General features: G+C 36.4%; 1 protein-coding gene across 2 annotated transcripts; it reads right to left on the reverse strand.

Annotated features, from left to right (window-relative positions):
* Nucleotides 1-260: 260 nt before the first annotated feature.
* LOC307123707 (uncharacterized protein) lies at nucleotides 261-17,621 on the reverse strand. 2 transcript variants are annotated; one of them, XR_013816196.1, is made up of 10 exons: nucleotides 17,412-17,620; nucleotides 15,617-15,919; nucleotides 14,790-15,044; nucleotides 11,122-11,235; nucleotides 10,752-10,784; nucleotides 5,882-5,905; nucleotides 3,976-4,008; nucleotides 3,438-3,631; nucleotides 650-3,275; nucleotides 261-454 (listed from the first exon to the last, which is right to left on the reverse strand). XR_013816196.1 is itself a non-coding variant. In XM_079812355.1 (9 exons), the coding sequence occupies exons 1-8, from the start codon at nucleotides 17,479-17,481 to the stop codon at nucleotides 3,438-3,440; spliced, it is 1,026 nt and encodes a 341-aa protein (XP_079668481.1). In that variant the 5' UTR covers nucleotides 17,482-17,621; the 3' UTR covers nucleotides 261-3,275. The 2 variants fall into 2 exon arrangements, 1 of the variants encoding a protein (XP_079668481.1); XM_079812355.1 differs by having other exon boundaries at nucleotides 261-3,275; nucleotides 17,412-17,621.
* Nucleotides 17,622-18,443: the final 822 nt, after the last annotated feature.

Consider the following 18,443-nt stretch of genomic DNA (forward strand, 5'->3'; position numbering starts at 1 on the left):
GCTCTTGGCAGGCGTTGAGATGGAAAAATGTATCATCATTCTAGAGTCATGCTTTTGAATGTTCTTAAAATGCCACACAAACTTTAAGTTTTCGTGAAGAAAATAAAAAAAGTAGCATTTGGTTTACATCGAGATTCATTTTATAATAGCAAAAGCCACCACAACTGACCTATAATGACATTGTTTTCCTTTGAATCATAATACAAATGGGTTTTGTTAAAAAAATTGAACATCTTAAAAAAAATAATACTCGCAACAAAACGAGTTCAGAATTTATTTGAATTGCATTCAGAGCTCAACAGTACAGAATCAGAAATCATGCATTCAAAACAATAAAGCAATCAGCACGGTTTTGCATTTTAAGGCCATAATTTTCCGCTTTTATTTCTCAGTATCAGAGCTATTTCCCCAAATTTAAGACATCTACATTAAATTAAGGCACTGTCTATTTACACTGAGTGCAAACACTAAAGCTATTTCAACAAACTCCGTCCACAACTGCTCAATTTGCCTTCAGTACAAACAGCGTATTACTACTATTTACACTTTGTGTGATTCCCCTTACTGTGACTAAGTGCTATTTATTGCTATTTGTACGTGGTACAAACAGTACATACACCCATTTACACTCAGTGTAAATAGAATCTACCCTTTATATTACACATACACCCTGTCTACACTGGACGTGTCGCATCAAAAGCACAAAAAAAACAACATTATCAATGAATGATACTGTCCACACTGGGTGCAAATGGATCTGAACCAGGGCCATCACAAGGGACCCAGCATGAGTTAAAGCAAGCAGGGCCGCCCTCGCCATTTGGTCCATTCGCAATCGCCTTCCCCGTAGTTCGCCTTTGCGATCGCTGAGGGACCAAGTACAGTCGCCAGTAAAGGCTCCAAGTGAAATCAAAGAGCGAACTGGTATAACGCCATTTAAAGAGTCCGACGCATGATTTTCCAGAAACGTTCGCTCTGGCTGCTAAGCACCTTCGAACTACCATTGGTCCGTGACGATTACGTACTAAGTAGGTGTAGCTCTGAGACGTGGAAATCGTTTCAGTCCATCGAGGTCAGACATCCGCGAGTAAAAACCTGCTGGAGAGTTGCTTTACAGTACAAATTGAACTTATAATTCTACTTTAGGGCGTGTTCACACTTGGTATGTTTGGTTGGATTAAAACGAACCCTGGTGTGAATGCTGGTGCGCACCAAACAAGTAGACCAAGACCAATGAAAAGATGGGACTCGGTCCGCTTCCAAACCAACTGGTGCGGTTCGAATTAAATATGAACGCAACACAAACCAAAGCCACAAGATGTGACCATATCATAGACAGAATGCCATTTTTTCTCGTCATATTGGTCATCAACGTTCGGTACAGGCGTCAGAACCGCGTCTCCTCGCAGCAGATCTTCGTTTGTTTGTGTGACGGAGGGATTCCTGCCGCTGTTTTGACTCCTTTAAACACTTTATAATCTCTTCACGAGTTCTCAGCTGGTCAAAATACCATCATATGTAGGCTACGCACATACAACGAGCACATTTAGCCCAGCACATTATTTTGTACGTTCATTAAGTTCTCGAAATATACATCATAAAAGCCGAACAATCAGGTTGTGAACGTATCCCTATGCCTTTAGGTTCAGTATCAAAAATGCTAATGTTGAACAGTAAGCGGACTAAATGACCAAACGAACCAAGTGAACTGAATTGTGTGTTCACACCCTTAAACAGATAGTTTTTTCATGTTTAATACTGTAAAGGTGCTAGATTTCAAGCAAAATGTATTGTATGAAGTGCCATTTAAATAAAAGTGACTGGACTAGAGTGCTGGTGCAAACAAATCCACATTGCTATGAGAGGTTCTCATTTTTGTTTATTTTGTTATTGAGAGGAAAGCACACAGCACATATTTACATATTCATCCAAACGTCGCTCTTTTAGCAGTGTGAGTGACGTCAGGATGTTCACTAACAGTACATCGCCACTTTCGTATTTCAAACTTCTTTTTATCCTAAAGCGAAGAACGAATTGGAGCCTTAAGGCCCTGATCTGGATCATGCACTTTTGCACAAGTCTATGTTGACAGCCTCAAGCTATTGCAATGTTGTCTGGCTATCACCAGACCAAGCTCAATTTAAGATTGAACATTGGTCTGGGAAGTCTGCTCTGTATTTTCTACTGAACAAGAGGCGTGATAAACGAGCATAGTTCAAATGACTCTGTACGCAATTGGATTGTCCTTCAACCAATCGGACCACAAGAGGCGTGATCAAGGGCAACGACCCATCGCTTCTCTATCTGTCAGTGTTAAACCCAGCAATAGTACGCCAGGTGGATAAGCCAGTCTGTGATTGGTTCCTGCAAAAGTGTAACAGAAGCAGTGGAAATGAATGTACAGGTTTCCAGACTGAGTCAAATCAGCGGTAGATCAGGCAGGGTTTACCCAGTCTAATTGCAATGCCTTGCTTCAATGGAAATGCACAATGTAGACAAGGTGTAATTGTGAATATACATTGTGTTTATTTATCCAACATCCAGGAAAACTATATAAAAACTATATAAATAAAGAAATATTTACAAATAGCTTAAAAAAGTTCCATGCAAGTTATGAATTTGTCAAATATAATTAAATCTCGTGTCACCGATGTTGATCTGTGGCTGTCCACTGGCAGAAAATATCAGATTTTTTTTTACACACAATCAATCCAGATTCGATTAGCTATCCAATATGTAGCATGGTGTGATGGAAAAGCACATCCCTACCGCATCACTGCTGCTGTCAGATCAGGCTGAGATGAGCGCACTACTTCTCGTCATTTTAAATCCACACCGTTCCTTATCCTCCAGCGGACACTACGCAAGAAGGCTTGTTTCTGGAAGTCACTTCTATTTCAAGGATTTATCAAAATGCTACACCAGGACTACATCCTGACTAAAGCAACACACATAGATAACACGGAAATGCTGAGAGTGGCACAAACAACACACAGATCCAAATGATTTGCAAATAACAGTGTGGACAATCCAATCAAAAGATCAAAATTGGAAGAAAAAAAAAACAATCCCTGCAGGGTTAACACATTGCAGCAATTTAACTGAGGGTTGAATAATGAAAACATGAAAAGTTCAAAACTAGTCATTTTATACAAAATGTTCTGCTCATCAAAGACTTTCCTTAGCAATTAGACAGGATGAAACATCCACATTCTGTTGTTCTGTAATGGTTTCGCCACCAAACTCTGCAGTTTCACAGAAGCAGATGTTAATTTCTAGAAAGTAAAATAAGCGAGAAGAATTTGTGTTTAGAGCAGCAGAAACAGGATCAATGTGCAGAATAACATGCTGTCCTGAGAAGTGAAGAGCTAGATTTTGATCTTAATCAAATGATTATGAATGAGAGCCATTTCGGTCTAGATGTGCAATTAGCTTACCTAGCATGCCTGTCCTGGATTGGAATTTTTTCCATCAGCGTTTGTATTGTCTGTAGTCGGAGATGGATTGGGATTTTCAACATCAGCGTTTGTATTGTCTGTAGTCGGAGATGGATTGGGATTTTCAACATCAGCGTTTGTATTGTCTGTAGTCGGAGATGGATTGGGATTTTCAACATCAGCGCTTTGCTTGTCTGTAGTCGGAGATAGATTGACAATGAAATCACAACAATAAACAAAACAAGAGTCAAGGAAAGAGAATAACTAAGAGGGTCAAAAAACACAAATTTCAGAGAATGCAGAGTAAAGTACAAAACATTGCTGTGCTTGTGTCAAAATAAAGCCAGTTTTCCAGTGTCTTTATCATCATCATCATAAGATGGTATTATTCACTTTGAGAGAACATGCCGTAGAATTGCACTTGACAAAGACAACAATCCACTGTAAATATAATATAACTGAAGTAAAATTGTTGTCTACCAAAGGACTACTGATGTAATTATTTGTCTATTTGAAACCAACAACTTTATCACCTTACCTTGCTTGACTTTATCATCTGTCATCTCGGCGCCTTGATAAATAACCAAATAATAAATAATCAGCCATAAAATTAAATACAACTCTTATTCTATATTATGTTGGTCATAAAAAGTTGGGAGTGAACTGGTGCCACAATCATTCTCTAAGGCCCTGTCCACACGATCACAGATATCTCCAAAACAGTGAAACCGGTGATTTTGGCTTATGTCGTATCAGAACCGGAACCGGCAATACAATTTTTTGCAGGCTTCTGATTGGCCAACATGGCTTTATGGTTAGGGTTATATGCCACCTGTTGGTTTGGCATGCTCTTGACAGAGCTTCATCGTGTCTAGGGTAAATCTCACGTACACTAAAAATACCTGTGTACGTGTGGACTAGGCCTAATTTGAACCACCTGGATTCACTCAATGGTGTACCAGATAGGGCTGTCAACGAATATTCTAAATTCGAATATATATTCAAATAGTTTTTAAAAAACGAATTTCGAAGGTGAAAACTAATATTCGAATAAATAAAAAAATGTGGGGGAAAAAACGCCCGCGGTAGTAGAGGCGTGGCTGTCTGCTTTGCGAGTGGGCGCTAGCGCGCCTGAAGCCTTGTGTACTTTGGCCTGGCTCCGCTGACTGCGCGCGCTCCTCCCCAAACGGACGAGGTGTTTACACTTGACGCGCTCGCCGTTGTGCTTTTCTTTGAAACGACAGATGGCGACTCGGAGTAATTGTTCTATAAACTATCAGGAAAAGCGTCGAGAAGAAGTGGGCTGATGTACACCGGTGACGATATTTATTTTAGTACACTTCACCGAAAACCACACTACAAAAGAATCATGTAAAACACATCAAAATAAACCTTGATATAACTTGTGACATGATAACAAAATGTATGTAGAAATGTAACGTTAACTTATACAACTCAATTTATGATATCTAAATGTTTCCTAATTTCACTAAACACTTTCGTGAGTTTTCACTTAGTTTCATGAACTTTTCTTTATTAAACGGGCTTGTTTATGCTTTTGTAGGCTCGTTTTGTAAATATAAGCAACTTAATTTGTATGTGCAAACTGCTTTGCATCGCCCGCCACAAGTTCTGTCTGCAACACGCGAGGCCATAACGGAGAAATTAATTTTGTTCATTTGTAAGGACATGAGAGCGATCAGTGTCGTGGATGGGGCTTCAGGGAGTTCTGTCAAGCAATGGAACCGAGGTACTGACTGAAGAGATATTGCATGAATAAAGGATAAATGCACTGCTTCCACTGGTTTGATTATTTTCCGTTTCATGTCAAGGAAAAGTTCCATGTTTACCACAGCACAGCTCGCTCGAGCATTCAATAATATGCTCTAAAACTTATATTAATATTTGTTTCAATCACTGAATGAAGCCTGCTATATTTGGGACAAGAGTCGCGACCTTAAATTGCTTGCACAAAACTCTTGATCAGCACTCAATGTGTGTGTGTTCATTTAAACCGTTATGCGCAGAGAGCGCGAGAGCCAGTGAGGTCTGCGGTCTTGGCCATCAGTTGATTTATTTTTTGTGTAGGTAATACGTTGTCAAATATGTTTAAACTTAAATAGACTACCTATATAAGTAGTCATTTCTCTTTGTATTCATTTGTCCTGTTATTGACGTAATGCGCGTCATTGATAAAATGCGCAACCAGATGTTCGAATAGTTCGAATATTCGTGCTTTTTTTAGAGGGAATATTCGAACGTCCTTTTTGGGCAATTTTGACAGCCCTAGTGACCAGATACTGCTTAGTTAGTAATGATTTAGGAAATAATAATTGTATTAAAAACCAATGTCAGAACCATAAATCACATCAGCTTTACTGACAACATACTGTAGATATTTTTTGAATATTTGTATTAAGAGATGGCAGTTTATTACATCTTACCGGTATTTGCTGGAGTATATGATCCTTCAGTACCATTTGTGAGAAATGAAAGAAAGAAGATCCATGAGATTCATGAACAATGAAACAAGAGACAATTACTACTAATATAAAACCATACATTTCAAATAAATATAATGAAATATTGGCCTAAATGCCTGCTCATAAATACATAAATGCATGCATACAACTATGAAGAGCTAAATTCTCTTTTCAAGTAAGATCGGTGTATTGCAGACTAACAGTTTTCTGATAGTTTGAGTGCATTATAATCCTTGAATACCATCAGACTGCTTTACTCCAAACGCTCAGTGTAAAATCAGATTAGCAATTAATGATCTAATGATCTTGTTTCTTTCGTTTTATATCACTATTAAAAGCTCAAACACTCAACTTGAATAAACCTAAATAACATGTATGATTTCCTTTTAGGCTTTGAAAAGAAATACTTCAAAGGGCAGAATTATATGAATAATGTGTTAAATATAAAAAGCCTATTACTAATTTATTTCTCAAAATAACAAATAATCCATTAGGGGTGTAAAGGTACACAAAACTGACGGTTTGGTACGTACCTCAGTTTGGAAGTCACGGTTCGGTACAACAGTTTTATAAAATTGCTGTGGTTTACTGGAGAAAAAAAAAAGTCTGTCCTTAAATGAATTAAATTCTAACTAAAAGTTTATTGAAGATATTGCTGTAAACTATATAGGGGGCCCTTACTTGCACATTACTATTAAAGGTTAACAACAAAGCACAAACTATTAGCCTAAATTAAGTTGCTATTTATGCTTAGATATAATCAACACTAAAATAACATAGTATGCAAACATGTAAACGGGAGTTTTTGCAATAACTTCTAAATCTAATTATAAAATAGTTTTTTCTCCAATTTGTTGTTGAAATATAATCATTTATACTATTAATATATATATTAATATAATCATTTTCATGACAGGTTTATTTAAACATACATGAAATAATCAAGACATTATTAACAGGTTCAGTAGAATATAATGAATATAACGGCTAATATAGGTAATATATATAGTGAAAGAGCTGATTTCTCTAGTGAACTAACAGCTGTGGACACTGAATGACTGCCTGAGGTAAATGTGATGCTACATAACATTGTTTACAAGCAGTTATATTGAGGTATTTCCGCTGTTGAAACACTGATTGAGCGATTACACCACATATGATACGTGACAGTAAGTTGTAATGTATCCTCAAAATGCCTTAAGATGTTCATTCATGTTTATTCTTTAGGAAGAGATGAAAACTTTCACTCGCGCGCCTATACAGTTATCAGTAATGGCACATTAAAGAGCATCAAAAGGGCATTTATCGTTTGAATTGTGTGATAAAATGGACTGAATACTTCATATGTTCGTGTGTAGGAACTTGGATTGAAGCGTGTTCCGCATGTAAAACAAGCCGAGTGTTATCTGTTAAAGATTGCATTCGGTACATACGTGCACTGTACTGTAGTGTTGTTTTTGGCGGCCTGTTTTAATTTTAGTTTTAGTCTAGTCTTTGTGTCAAGCTGTCATTTTAGTTTTTATTAGTTTTAGTCACGTTCATACTCTTTTTAGTCTAGTCAAGTTTTAGCCGACTAAAAGTCTGAGCATTTTAGTCTTATTTGAGTCAGAATTATCTGACTATTTTCATCTAGTTTTAGTCGACGAAAACTGATGACATTTTAGTCAAGTTTTAGTCAATGAAAATTGTATTTTAGTCTCTTTTTAGTAATGCAATTCTATTTAACCCAGTCAATATAGTATAAGTATGTATTATAGACAAAACCAAAATCTTCTTTTAGCCAAACCCATTTCAAACAATGTTATCTTATTATATTATTGTTACCTTATAGACTCAAGAATACATCCATACCAGACACGGAAGACGCTCTGATTTGAAGTTACAACATATTTATTTTACCAACTAAACATGTTAGAAGTACACACACATACATTTAAATAAAATAAATAAAAACATTGAGATGTCTCTTAAGGTTTGTGGTGTTTTTTCCTGTGATTTTTGTGGCCAAATTTCTCCCCATCTTTTTCTACAACACCCGTTTTATTTTCCACTTCAATGTAATAAAAGTTTTTCCAAATGTCTTAATAAGAATAAATGGATAAATTATTTCCTTAATAATAGGAAAATAATATCCAAAATATTATTTAATTATTTAAATCTGTTTAAAATTAGACCCACATTATAGTTAAAATGTTTTTCTGTCTTGTATTTTATCTCAAAATAAAGGATGTCATTTTATTCCACATGGAAATGAGCGGAAATAAGTGAATACAGCCTCCTATTCGCTTATGAGGCAATCATAATGCTGTGGTTATTTTAACATGTATAATTGCTGCCGTTATAACGGCCCATTTCAAACGTTTACGTGCTTTTGTTTCTTTCTTTTTTTTTGAGCGGTGATGAAATATCTTGCTCTTGTAAATACTTACCAATATTTCAATAATACAAGTCTAGAGCTTTAAAATCCATCCAAATAACAGCGAAGCACAGCCGCACGGTGCTCTGCAGTGGCCAAAAAGGATATAAACAGTGAATTCTGAAGTGATCTATTATTGAAAACTCAGAGATGTGGATTCCAGGGTTCCTACACAATTTTCATTTCAAAATTCCATACTTTTCCAGACTCGAATTTCCAGACTTCCTGCAGATTTTTCCGACCATATTTAACTTGTTCTGATCAAATGTTTTCAAATTCAACTGCTAACAAGTGTTACATTCTAAAGATTTAGTATTGGCGTTTTTGCCTTTTATTAGGATAGGAAAGTAGCTAGACAGGAAGTAAGGTGGGAGAGAGAGGGGGCGGGATTGGGAAAAGTCCATGAGGCAGGACTCGAACTCGGGTCTCCCGAAGCTCAACAGCACTACATGGCGACGCACTTACCCACAATGCTATCGGCACCGACAAGTCTGTTACACTCTGATTCAAAACCTCTATGTAGGCTATCTAATATTTAGAAATCCTATATTAAAATATTGCCTTTTGTGACCTTAACGATCAAAATGCTAAATCAGTCACAATTTTTTTACAGGGATTTACCCCAAAATTTAATTTCTATCATAATTTACTTACCCTCATGTCATTCTAAACTAATAAGACTTTTGTTAATCTTGGAAATCTTGGACACATGAAGATATTTAAAGGATTAGTTCACTTCAAAATGAAAATGTCCTAATCATTTACTCACCCCAATGCCATCCAAAATGGCAACCAACTCAGTTGGATGCTCAAAAACTTAATTTATCTTTCACTGAAGAAAGTAAGTCATGGATATCTTGGATGGCATTGAGGTGAGTAAATGATTAGGACACTTTCATTTTGGGGGTGAACAAGTCCTTTAATAAAGGGACTGAAATCTCTCAGATTTAAAATATTAAAAATGTTAATATAATAAACTTATGGTTTTGAAAGACATGGGGGTGAATAAATGACACATTTAAATTTTGGGTGTACTATTCCTTTAAGAACTCCACCATCGACTCCTCAAACCCAACTTGCTTTCTCAAAATACAAAGTGCTGTGTTAACCACTGTTGAACTGTGGAAAGGAAGGAACACACAGGTCTGACCTTTACTGCCATAGCTAGGCTACAAGTTTTTCATTCATAGAAAAAAAAAACCCGATTGTGTATAGATTTATTATATACATTTAGAAATTCTTAATTTTATATTTAGAAAATGAAATAGGGACAATAGTCTGGATATATAAATATTTTTCCATACTCTGATTTATTTTTTCCATACTTTTCCAGACCTGGAAATTACTCAAATCAAATTCTATACTTTTCCAAACCCCATAGGAACCCTGGGATTCAGATGGAACCACACGACCTAGGTGTTTGTCAAACAGTAAGTTAGGTAATTCGGCCGGAGATTTTTACACGGGTGGTGGGAGAAAAACACTGATATTCTGGATTAAGACGACAATAAAATCACTGACTAGTGATGAACACACCGTACGACCGCAGGACAAACAATTACCGTCCGAATAGGGCTTACAAACCCCGACTGGCCTCCCATCGGTCCCGTTCACTCACCGGAGCTGCATCTGCCGCGCGAGTGGGGTTTGAAGAGAGTGATGTGGCCTCCGTCTGCGCAGTGAGACCTGATGCAGCCCCTGAATGAGACGCACAGAAATACTGCAAAAGAATAATAAAAACGCGACTTTTCGTCTCGTCTCATTTTCGTCAACAAATATGAAGAGGCATTTTAGCATAGTTTTTATTTTGTGAACCACATTTAGTCTTGTTTTTATTCGTCATCGTCGCATGACCCGCATTTACGTTGCATCTCGTCTCGTTTTCGTCAAGTGATAAAGGTTCGTTGACGACGATATTTAGTCATACTTTTCGTTGACGAAAGCAACACTACTGTACTGGAAGCCCTGTACCGAAATGGTTCGGTACAAATACGTGTACCGTTACACCCCTATTGAATACCATCAGACTGCTTTACTCCAAACGCTCAGTGTAAAATCAGATTAGCAGCGAATGATCTAATGGTCTTGTTTCGTTCATTTTATAGCTTATAAACTCAACAGATACGCTCAACTTGAATAAACCTAAATAACATGTATGATTTCCTTGTAGGCTTTGTAAAAAAAAAAAAAGACTTCAAAGGGCAGAATGATATGAATAATGTGTTAAATATAAAAAGCCTATTACTAATTTATTTCTCAAAATACCAAATAATCCATAAAAGGAAACAATGAACATCACTAGAGGGGAGAAAGGTGCTGATGAAATTAAATGTCCATTCAAATTATATCAAGTATTTTTATAGTACGTTGCTGGTATGGCATCAGTTTTGTTCAGAATAAAATCAACAAACTCACCTTTGATACATGGAAAGACTTCATCAACACGCTCTGGTGTAAAAAAACAATATGTAATTACAAATCAATTATCAGACTAAAAATAAAAGTGTTGTTGACTAAAGAGAGCAGAAAGCAGTTAAAACAGGGATAAAATAAAAAGACACACATTTGCGGCATTTTCCTGCATTAACACCACTATTAGAGCCAAAAGCTATACTTAATTTGCCTTTCTGAATAAACGTAAAATAATCTCTTAAACTTAATTTTTTTTAAATAATCCTAAAGCATAAAGAAATACACTTATGTGTAGCGGATGGAGAAAAGTAAGGGAATCTACAGACTCAAGCTTAAAAGCAAAATACACATTAAAACACAACAGGAAACCTACCTTTAACATTTTTGTTGCGTTTATACAGGATGACGGCGGCGATGATGATAGCGATGATGAGTAAGATGATTCCAAAGACAATACCCACTATCTCCCCAGATCCGCTTCCGCTGCCTGATCCATGTGAAGAAACAGAACATTAGCTTTAAATCACTGAATTAAAGATGATACAGGACTGTCATGAAGGCTACAGTTGGCACATTACAAAACACACTTACATGACCCAAGTTATTTAATTTACATAAAATCCATAATGTTTGTAACAGTGTGTGATCAAAAGGTGTGATGAAGATATGACAGAACCATGAGGTTTAGTGCTAATTCTGACAGAGTAGGGCTGGGCATTGGCATTCGATTTTATTTCGATTCACAAGCTCGAGATCTGCTTAAATTTTGATTTTGATATCAATTCATTTGGGTAGATATCATGTAAATGGACTGCATATATATTTATATAGCGCTTTTTAGAGTACAGTACGTAAATATTTCCCTAAGGAAATTTTTTTTTAAAGACGATTTATATACAAACATTTAGAAATTGCACATACATTTTTTTATAATAATAACATTAGAATAATAACTTTTTAATGATATAATTCCGACCTGCAAACTCCTCTGAGTAAAAATGGTGACAGTGTTGCGTGCGGGGGTGGGGGTTAATATGCAAATGACACATTTCTGAGCATGACTTAAAGAGAATGACACATTTAATATTTAAAAAATTATTTTATTTACAACACGGAAATGCCTGGAACTCAAGAAAAAAGTGTCTGTCCTTGAATTAATTAAATTATATCTAAAAGTGTATTGAAGATATTGCTGTAAACTATATAGGGAGCCCTTACTTGCACATTCATATTAAAGGTTAACAAAATAGAGCCCAAACTATTAGCCTAAATTCAGTTGCTATTTATTTTTAGGTATAATAATCAACACTCAAATAACACATTGTATGCAAACATGTAAACTTCACATAAGGCAGTTTTTGCATTAACTTCAAAATCTAATTATCAAAATAGTTTTTTTCTCCAATTTGTTGTTGAAATATAATCATTTATACAGTGTCTGTCATTTTCATGACAGATTTATTTAACATGCATGAAATAATCAAGATATCACTAACAGGTTAAGTAGAATATAATGAATATAACGGCTAATATAGTGCATATATTTAGTGAAAGAGTTGATTTCTCTAGTGAACTAACAGCTGAGGACACTGAATGACTGCTTGAGGTCACGTTAAATGTGATGCTAACGTTACATGACATTGTTTAGTTTACAAGCAGTTATATTGACGTCTTGTTTATTCTTTAGTAAGAGCTGATCGATCCCTTCGCAGATGATAGCGTTCACGCGCGGCCGCATGAACTGTGATCATGAAGTGACCAGTCACACCATATAGAGCGTCAAAACGGCATTTATCATTTGAATTTTGTGATAAAATGGACTGAATACTTAAAGGGTTAGTTCACCCAAAAATGAAAATTCTGTCATTAATTACTTACCCTCATGTCGTTCGACACCCGTAAGACCTCCGTTCATCTTCAGACACAAATGAAGATATTTTAGTTGAAATCTGATGGCTCTGAAAGGCCTCCATTGGCTCAATGGCACGGTTCACTCTCAAGACCCTTAAAAGCTACTAAAGACGTCGTTATAAAGTCCATCTCACTACAGTGGTTGTACAATAACTTTATGAATCGGCGACAATAGTTTTTGTGCGCAAAAAAACCCTAAATAACGACTTACATAGTGATGACGATTTCAAAACAAGGCATCATGAAGCTTCGAAGCGTTATGAATCAGTGAGTCGAATCAGCGGTTTGAATCGCCAAATTTCAGCAGTTTGGCGGTTTGACACACGATCCGAATCATCATTCGACTCACTGATTCATAACGCTTCGAAGCTTCATGATGCCTTGTTTTGAAATCGTCATCACTATGCAAGTCGTTATTTAGGGTTTTTTTGCGCACAAAAACTATTGTCGCCGATTCATAAAAGTTATTTTAGAACCACTGTAGTGAGATGGACTTTGTAACGACGTCTTTAGTAGCTTTTAAGGGTCTTGAGAGTGAACCGTGCCATTGAGCCAATGGAGGACTTTCAGAGCCATCAGATTTCAACTAAAATATCTTCATTTGTGTCTGAAGATGAACGGAGGTCTGACGGGTGTCGAACGACATGAGGGTAAGTAATTAATGACATAATTTTCATTTTTGGGTGAACTAACCCTTTAATGTTCGTGTGGGAACTCGGTGTGTTCCACGCTTCAAACAAGCCGACTGTGAACTGTTAAAGATTGCACCCGGAAACCGTTCGGTAACGTTACACGCGTGCACTGAACCTACCCGCCCCCGTTGTGCCAGTCATATCAGATGCGCTGTAGCTCTGCTGTTTTTTTTTTAAACTATTTTCGCTGCTGAAATGGAACAAAATCCACTGTATGATGAGTAAATCTCCTGCGTACATCGCACGTTTAAATCTGCTCTGAGTGTAGATTACAGCAAGAGAGAGAGCAGCGCGCTCTGAACAAAACTCTGCTAATCTGAACGCCTCTGATTATCAGACATTGCATTCATAAACTCAATAGAAACACGTGTGAGTGGTTATAATGCGCAACGCGATTATAACAGACTGCTTTTGAAAAGACTATAATAAGTTCAACAGCCAGAGTGACTAGTGTGCAGCCGAAATAACGTTACACCCGCAAATGGCGGTTGTTAATGTCAAGCCCTGATTATTATCCCTTAAATGTCACCCTAGTCTTGACTGAATTTGTTCGTTCGCTTCACGTTATTATTTCCCAGACGTAGGTTTGGTATTGAGGTCAAAGTCCACTTGCCTTGCGTTCGCAGATTTGAAGTGTTCCCGCTATTACAGCGACTTTCTTCTGGCATGTTCTGCAGACAGGGTGACCATCTTAGATTAAGTTTCCCTCAGGACTTTTGTAAAAGCCAAAATATGACAACGCCTCAGATTTGGTCCTTTTAGAGGCTGAACAATCTCCTGGCGCTGTCACTGCCTTCTGCCATTTCTCCTCATTCAGAAAACAGAGTTGGGCGCTGCGTCAGACTGATGCTGACTGGACAAGATTTACCGCAAGTTTTCACAATCGTGATAATCCCACGCGGTTTTAATGATAATTACATTTTATACAATATTACTAACCGTCACTAAATTTTATCGTGGTTTATCGTGAAACCGGTAATCGTTTCATCCCTAGTACCCAACCTAGTCTCATTTCACTGACAGTGTAACCAAGGCTTCGGTGTTGCTTCAAGCGCATCATTCTGCACACGGGATGTGTGGTTGTGTGGTAAAATGGTGAGGTGTGTGGTAAAAACCACCAAGCATGAAAACAAATAATATTTGCCATTGATATCATCCTTACGTGTATGACAGCAGCTGAGGGCTTTAAAATTCAAGATAAGATAGATGATTTGCAAGAGCATCTACCACAACTTCTTTAGTGAAAAGTTAGTGAAATGTACTTTCAAATAATTTCACTAGCTTATATTTTTTATTATCTGATTCTAATGCAATGACATTCAGATATGTTTAAGTGTGGTGGGTGTCCAAATACTTGTGAATGTGAATATCTGAACATCTCAGCACCACTTTCTCAGTGACTTTCCTCTATAGTAAGTAATGTTGAAGTAAATCTCACCGCTAAACAGATCTCTCTCATAGACCCGATCACTGGTCTCGCTACTTGCGCCGTTATCGAGTGTGCAGGTGTAGAAGTTTTTTGGATCTCCATTTTTTTTAACTGTGAGGGATTCTCCAAAGGTGGTTGGTGAGCCCTTCAGTGTTTCTCCAGCAGAATTCTTCCAGATGATTGTTTCACTGTACTCGCATGCCAAATACACAACATCAGGGTTACCAGCCGGCTCTATCTTTATCACAGGTTTGGGGACCGGCTCTGTGAAAGAAACAATGAGAACGTTCAGCCCATAGAGAAAACAAAGTACAATCAAAAACTACTACACTAGCCTCGGGAAAAAGTGTTGTGTTCTTTTAATACAAACTATCACTTAATGTACTATTGTACTAAACTGTTCATTTGGATGTTTACCATGGTAGTAGTACCTTAAAGTATGGTAAATAATATGGTGTATGAATATCAGTATCATTGTATTATCACAAAGTACAAAGATATAGAAATCAGATGCCATCACTGTACCATGATTTGCAGAGGACGCTGCTAAAACTCAAGATATGTCTTTAATCTCTAAGTATAGTTGTGTTAATCGTTAGTTCACCATGTTCTAGTCATATATCCACGAATACCACGGCACTGCCACACATACGGTTATTTTCATCAGCGTAATAATTATTGTTACATTTAAAATCAATTTAGCCTTTACACAAATAAAAATAAATACTGATAAAACTATGGAACAGAGTATCACTACTTATGCAATTTAAAAAAGCTTTATAATAATATGATAAAATTAGACTTTTAAAGTATTTCAATAATCAATATTTACTCACCCTTAATGATCAAGTTGAAGTTTTGCTCCAGCGGTTTACTGTTGATCTCAATGGTATAAACTCCACTGTGTTCGACTTTTAAATCAGTGATAGTGATTTGTCCAGTGTTATTATCAAGAGTTGTGATGCCTTTGAATCTCGGATTCGGGATGCTAAAACTGTCTTCTTCATCCCATTCAATCGCCTTGACAACAACACCATCACTGTTTTTGTGTTTCCAGCAAATGCTGCTGACAGGAGGAGGAAGAGGTTTGTCTAGAAGAAAAGAAACTTCACCACCCACTGCTTTCATCACAACTGCACCTGATGAATAAAATATAAGAGAGTGTATTAGTCAACATTCAACAAGCACATCTTTTTTTTTAATCCCAGTCACATTACAAACAATGAACATGACCAACATATGGTATAAAATTGTTGAACAAATATAAACTACAACAAGTAGAAATAGACAATATGCAGGTTTTCCTTCAGCCCGTGTCTGTTTTTATGTGTATGGTATTTCCCCAAAATCAAACAAGATTATTTTAACAATAAAGGCCACATTTGGTGGTAATCTTTGCCTGTTAAAATAAAATATACAAATTTTTCAGAACAATAAACTACAGTGGAAGTCAATCAACAATAAATGCAGTTAAAATAATAAATGGACAACACTTTCTTTCTCAGTCCCACGGAAATCTCCCCTTATTTGTTTTAGGCAATCATGCATATTTTCACTCAAATTTAGGTTCCCAATATGTTTGAGAAGATATTGGGCTGAGTTCTGTTAATAACTTCCTAATAAAGTAATTATTCCCTCTGTAACACTTTAGTTTGTGGTTCAATTATTACTAATAACTAGTTGCTTATTATCATGCATATTACTAGGAAGTTGGCTGTTTATTAGTACTTATAAAGCACTAATGCCTTATTCTGCATCCCTTTATACCTAAACTCAACAACGACCTTACTAACTATAAATAAGTAGTAATCAGGAGTTTATTGAGATTTAAAAAAAAAAATTTAATAATGACCCTAAATAAAGTGTGACCATTACATCTCCTATCAGTAATAATAAGACAGTCTCCTTATTCACATTACCTTTAAACAGACGTTTTTAAATGGATGGTAAAGCATCGGACACTATATAATATTCTTCTTTATGGATTATTGGAATATTATACATTTGAAGAAAGTCTACATAGGTATACAGGGGCTGTTTAACAAATATTATACAATTTTCAGCCTATTTTAAGTAAAAACAAAAAAAAAGTTTTATGTCTAAACGTTATATGCTAGTCATTCCAAATTCTACATTTGTTAGAAGAGAAAATGAAATGAAATTACTTCTTTAAAATGGAATCTCAGTAAAGCAACCCCACCCATGTCTTCGCTGGCTAGTTTCCGGCGAACAACAAGCTTAGGCAACACAAATAGTACCAAAAGTAGCCTAATGTACTGTTTTAGGACATAGTATCGAGATATGTATGAAATAAATGTAAAGAACACACTATATAAATATGTTATAGTGATATATTAAAGTAACCATGTTATAATCATCTGAACTATAGGCGCGTTTTGGATGGTCGTAACGTTAGGCCTTAACTTGACCTGTAGCTAATATTTTAAAACAATAACGGTAACAAAACTAGGCCACTGTCGTGAATATAATGATCTACAATACACCGCTAAGTTATCCGTTGGTATTTGTATTTGTAAATTAAACAACACTATTGTATTATATTTTAAACAGAACGGCTAGAAGTAGCCGATGTTTGCTATCTTTGTTATCTTATGCTAACGGATCTCGTACCTGAAGCGGCTTCTGAGGCGATGAGCACAACGAGGACGGCCGTCGAGTATCTTAGAAGTAACCTTGACATCTTCACACAAAGTAGCTACACTTTCGTGTGCTTTTCTACGATGGTTCTCTCAGAAAGTAGTCGGGACTACGCCAGAGACGCCATAAAAGGGCCGAGCTTTCCACTGCAGACTCAGAGAGAGGAAGTCCGAAACCGAAAGTAAAGTAAGGTTTGGGCTTCAGAGACGCTCAGGCTCAGCGGTTTAATGGTGTCATCTAGTGGCCGAAGTTGTGGTTTTCATGGGGTCCTCCAGAAGGTTCTATGGGGTCCCCAGAACATGTCAGACAATAAAAAGACAAAAAGTCTACCAAACATTGTTTTATTCTAAATGTTTCTCTCCTTTCTTTCCATATAGCCTACATATAGGCTACTTTCCAGAATTGTATATGTTTGCTTTGCATCTTTCAAGCGAGTCCCCTTTATCTTGCTCACTGGGGTTGTAATGCAGTGCGTAAGCTGCTTACAAACATTTATTATACAAATCCTTTTTAATTGAAAAATGTCTTCAGGTTTTTACATTCAACATTAAGTAGCTAGGTTATAGCCAGTTTATTAAGTTTGGAAACAATATTTTGTATTTATTACGTCACACAATTTATCTAACAGTTTAAATGTTTTTTTTTTCATAGGCCTGAATTAAAAATAGATGCATTTTAGCCCTCATAAAAGTTCATCATATTTAGGGGCATCATCCTTGGCATCATAAAGTTTGAAAACCGTTTCATGTGGAAAAACTGTTCCAATGGGTGGAGCATGCATGCATATTCATGTATAATCGCCCAGCTGTGTGCGCGGCTTTATTGACATACAAACAAACGAATGCAATGAAAGTTGTTGTTTTATTATGATGGGATCACAACATGTTTGATGGATTATTTCGATATGGCAATACAGCCGAATTTGAACTGAACTGAAACTGAAATGACTTAAAATTCAAATGTAGTTTTAATAAAGATTTTTAAATGTTCTCAGACGTTTTGTGT

Source organism: Gobio gobio, assembly GCF_949357685.1.
Source record: "Gobio gobio genome assembly, chromosome: 3".
Classification (NCBI taxonomy): Eukaryota; Metazoa; Chordata; class Actinopteri; order Cypriniformes; family Gobionidae; genus Gobio; species Gobio gobio.

Coding starts and splice junctions, on each gene's coding strand:
- LOC307123707 (XM_079812355.1), bottom strand. CDS start 17,481: ATGTCAAGGTTACTTCTAAGATACTCGACGGCCGTCCTCGTTGTGCTC. Junction 15,045..15,616: donor CTTCAACTTGATCATTAAGG/GTGAGTAAATAT, acceptor TTTCTTTCACAG/AGCCGGTCCCCAAACCTGTG. Junction 3,632..3,975: donor AGATGATAAAGTCAAGCAAG/GTAAGGTGATAA, acceptor CTCCGACTACAG/ACAAGCAAAGCGCTGATGTT.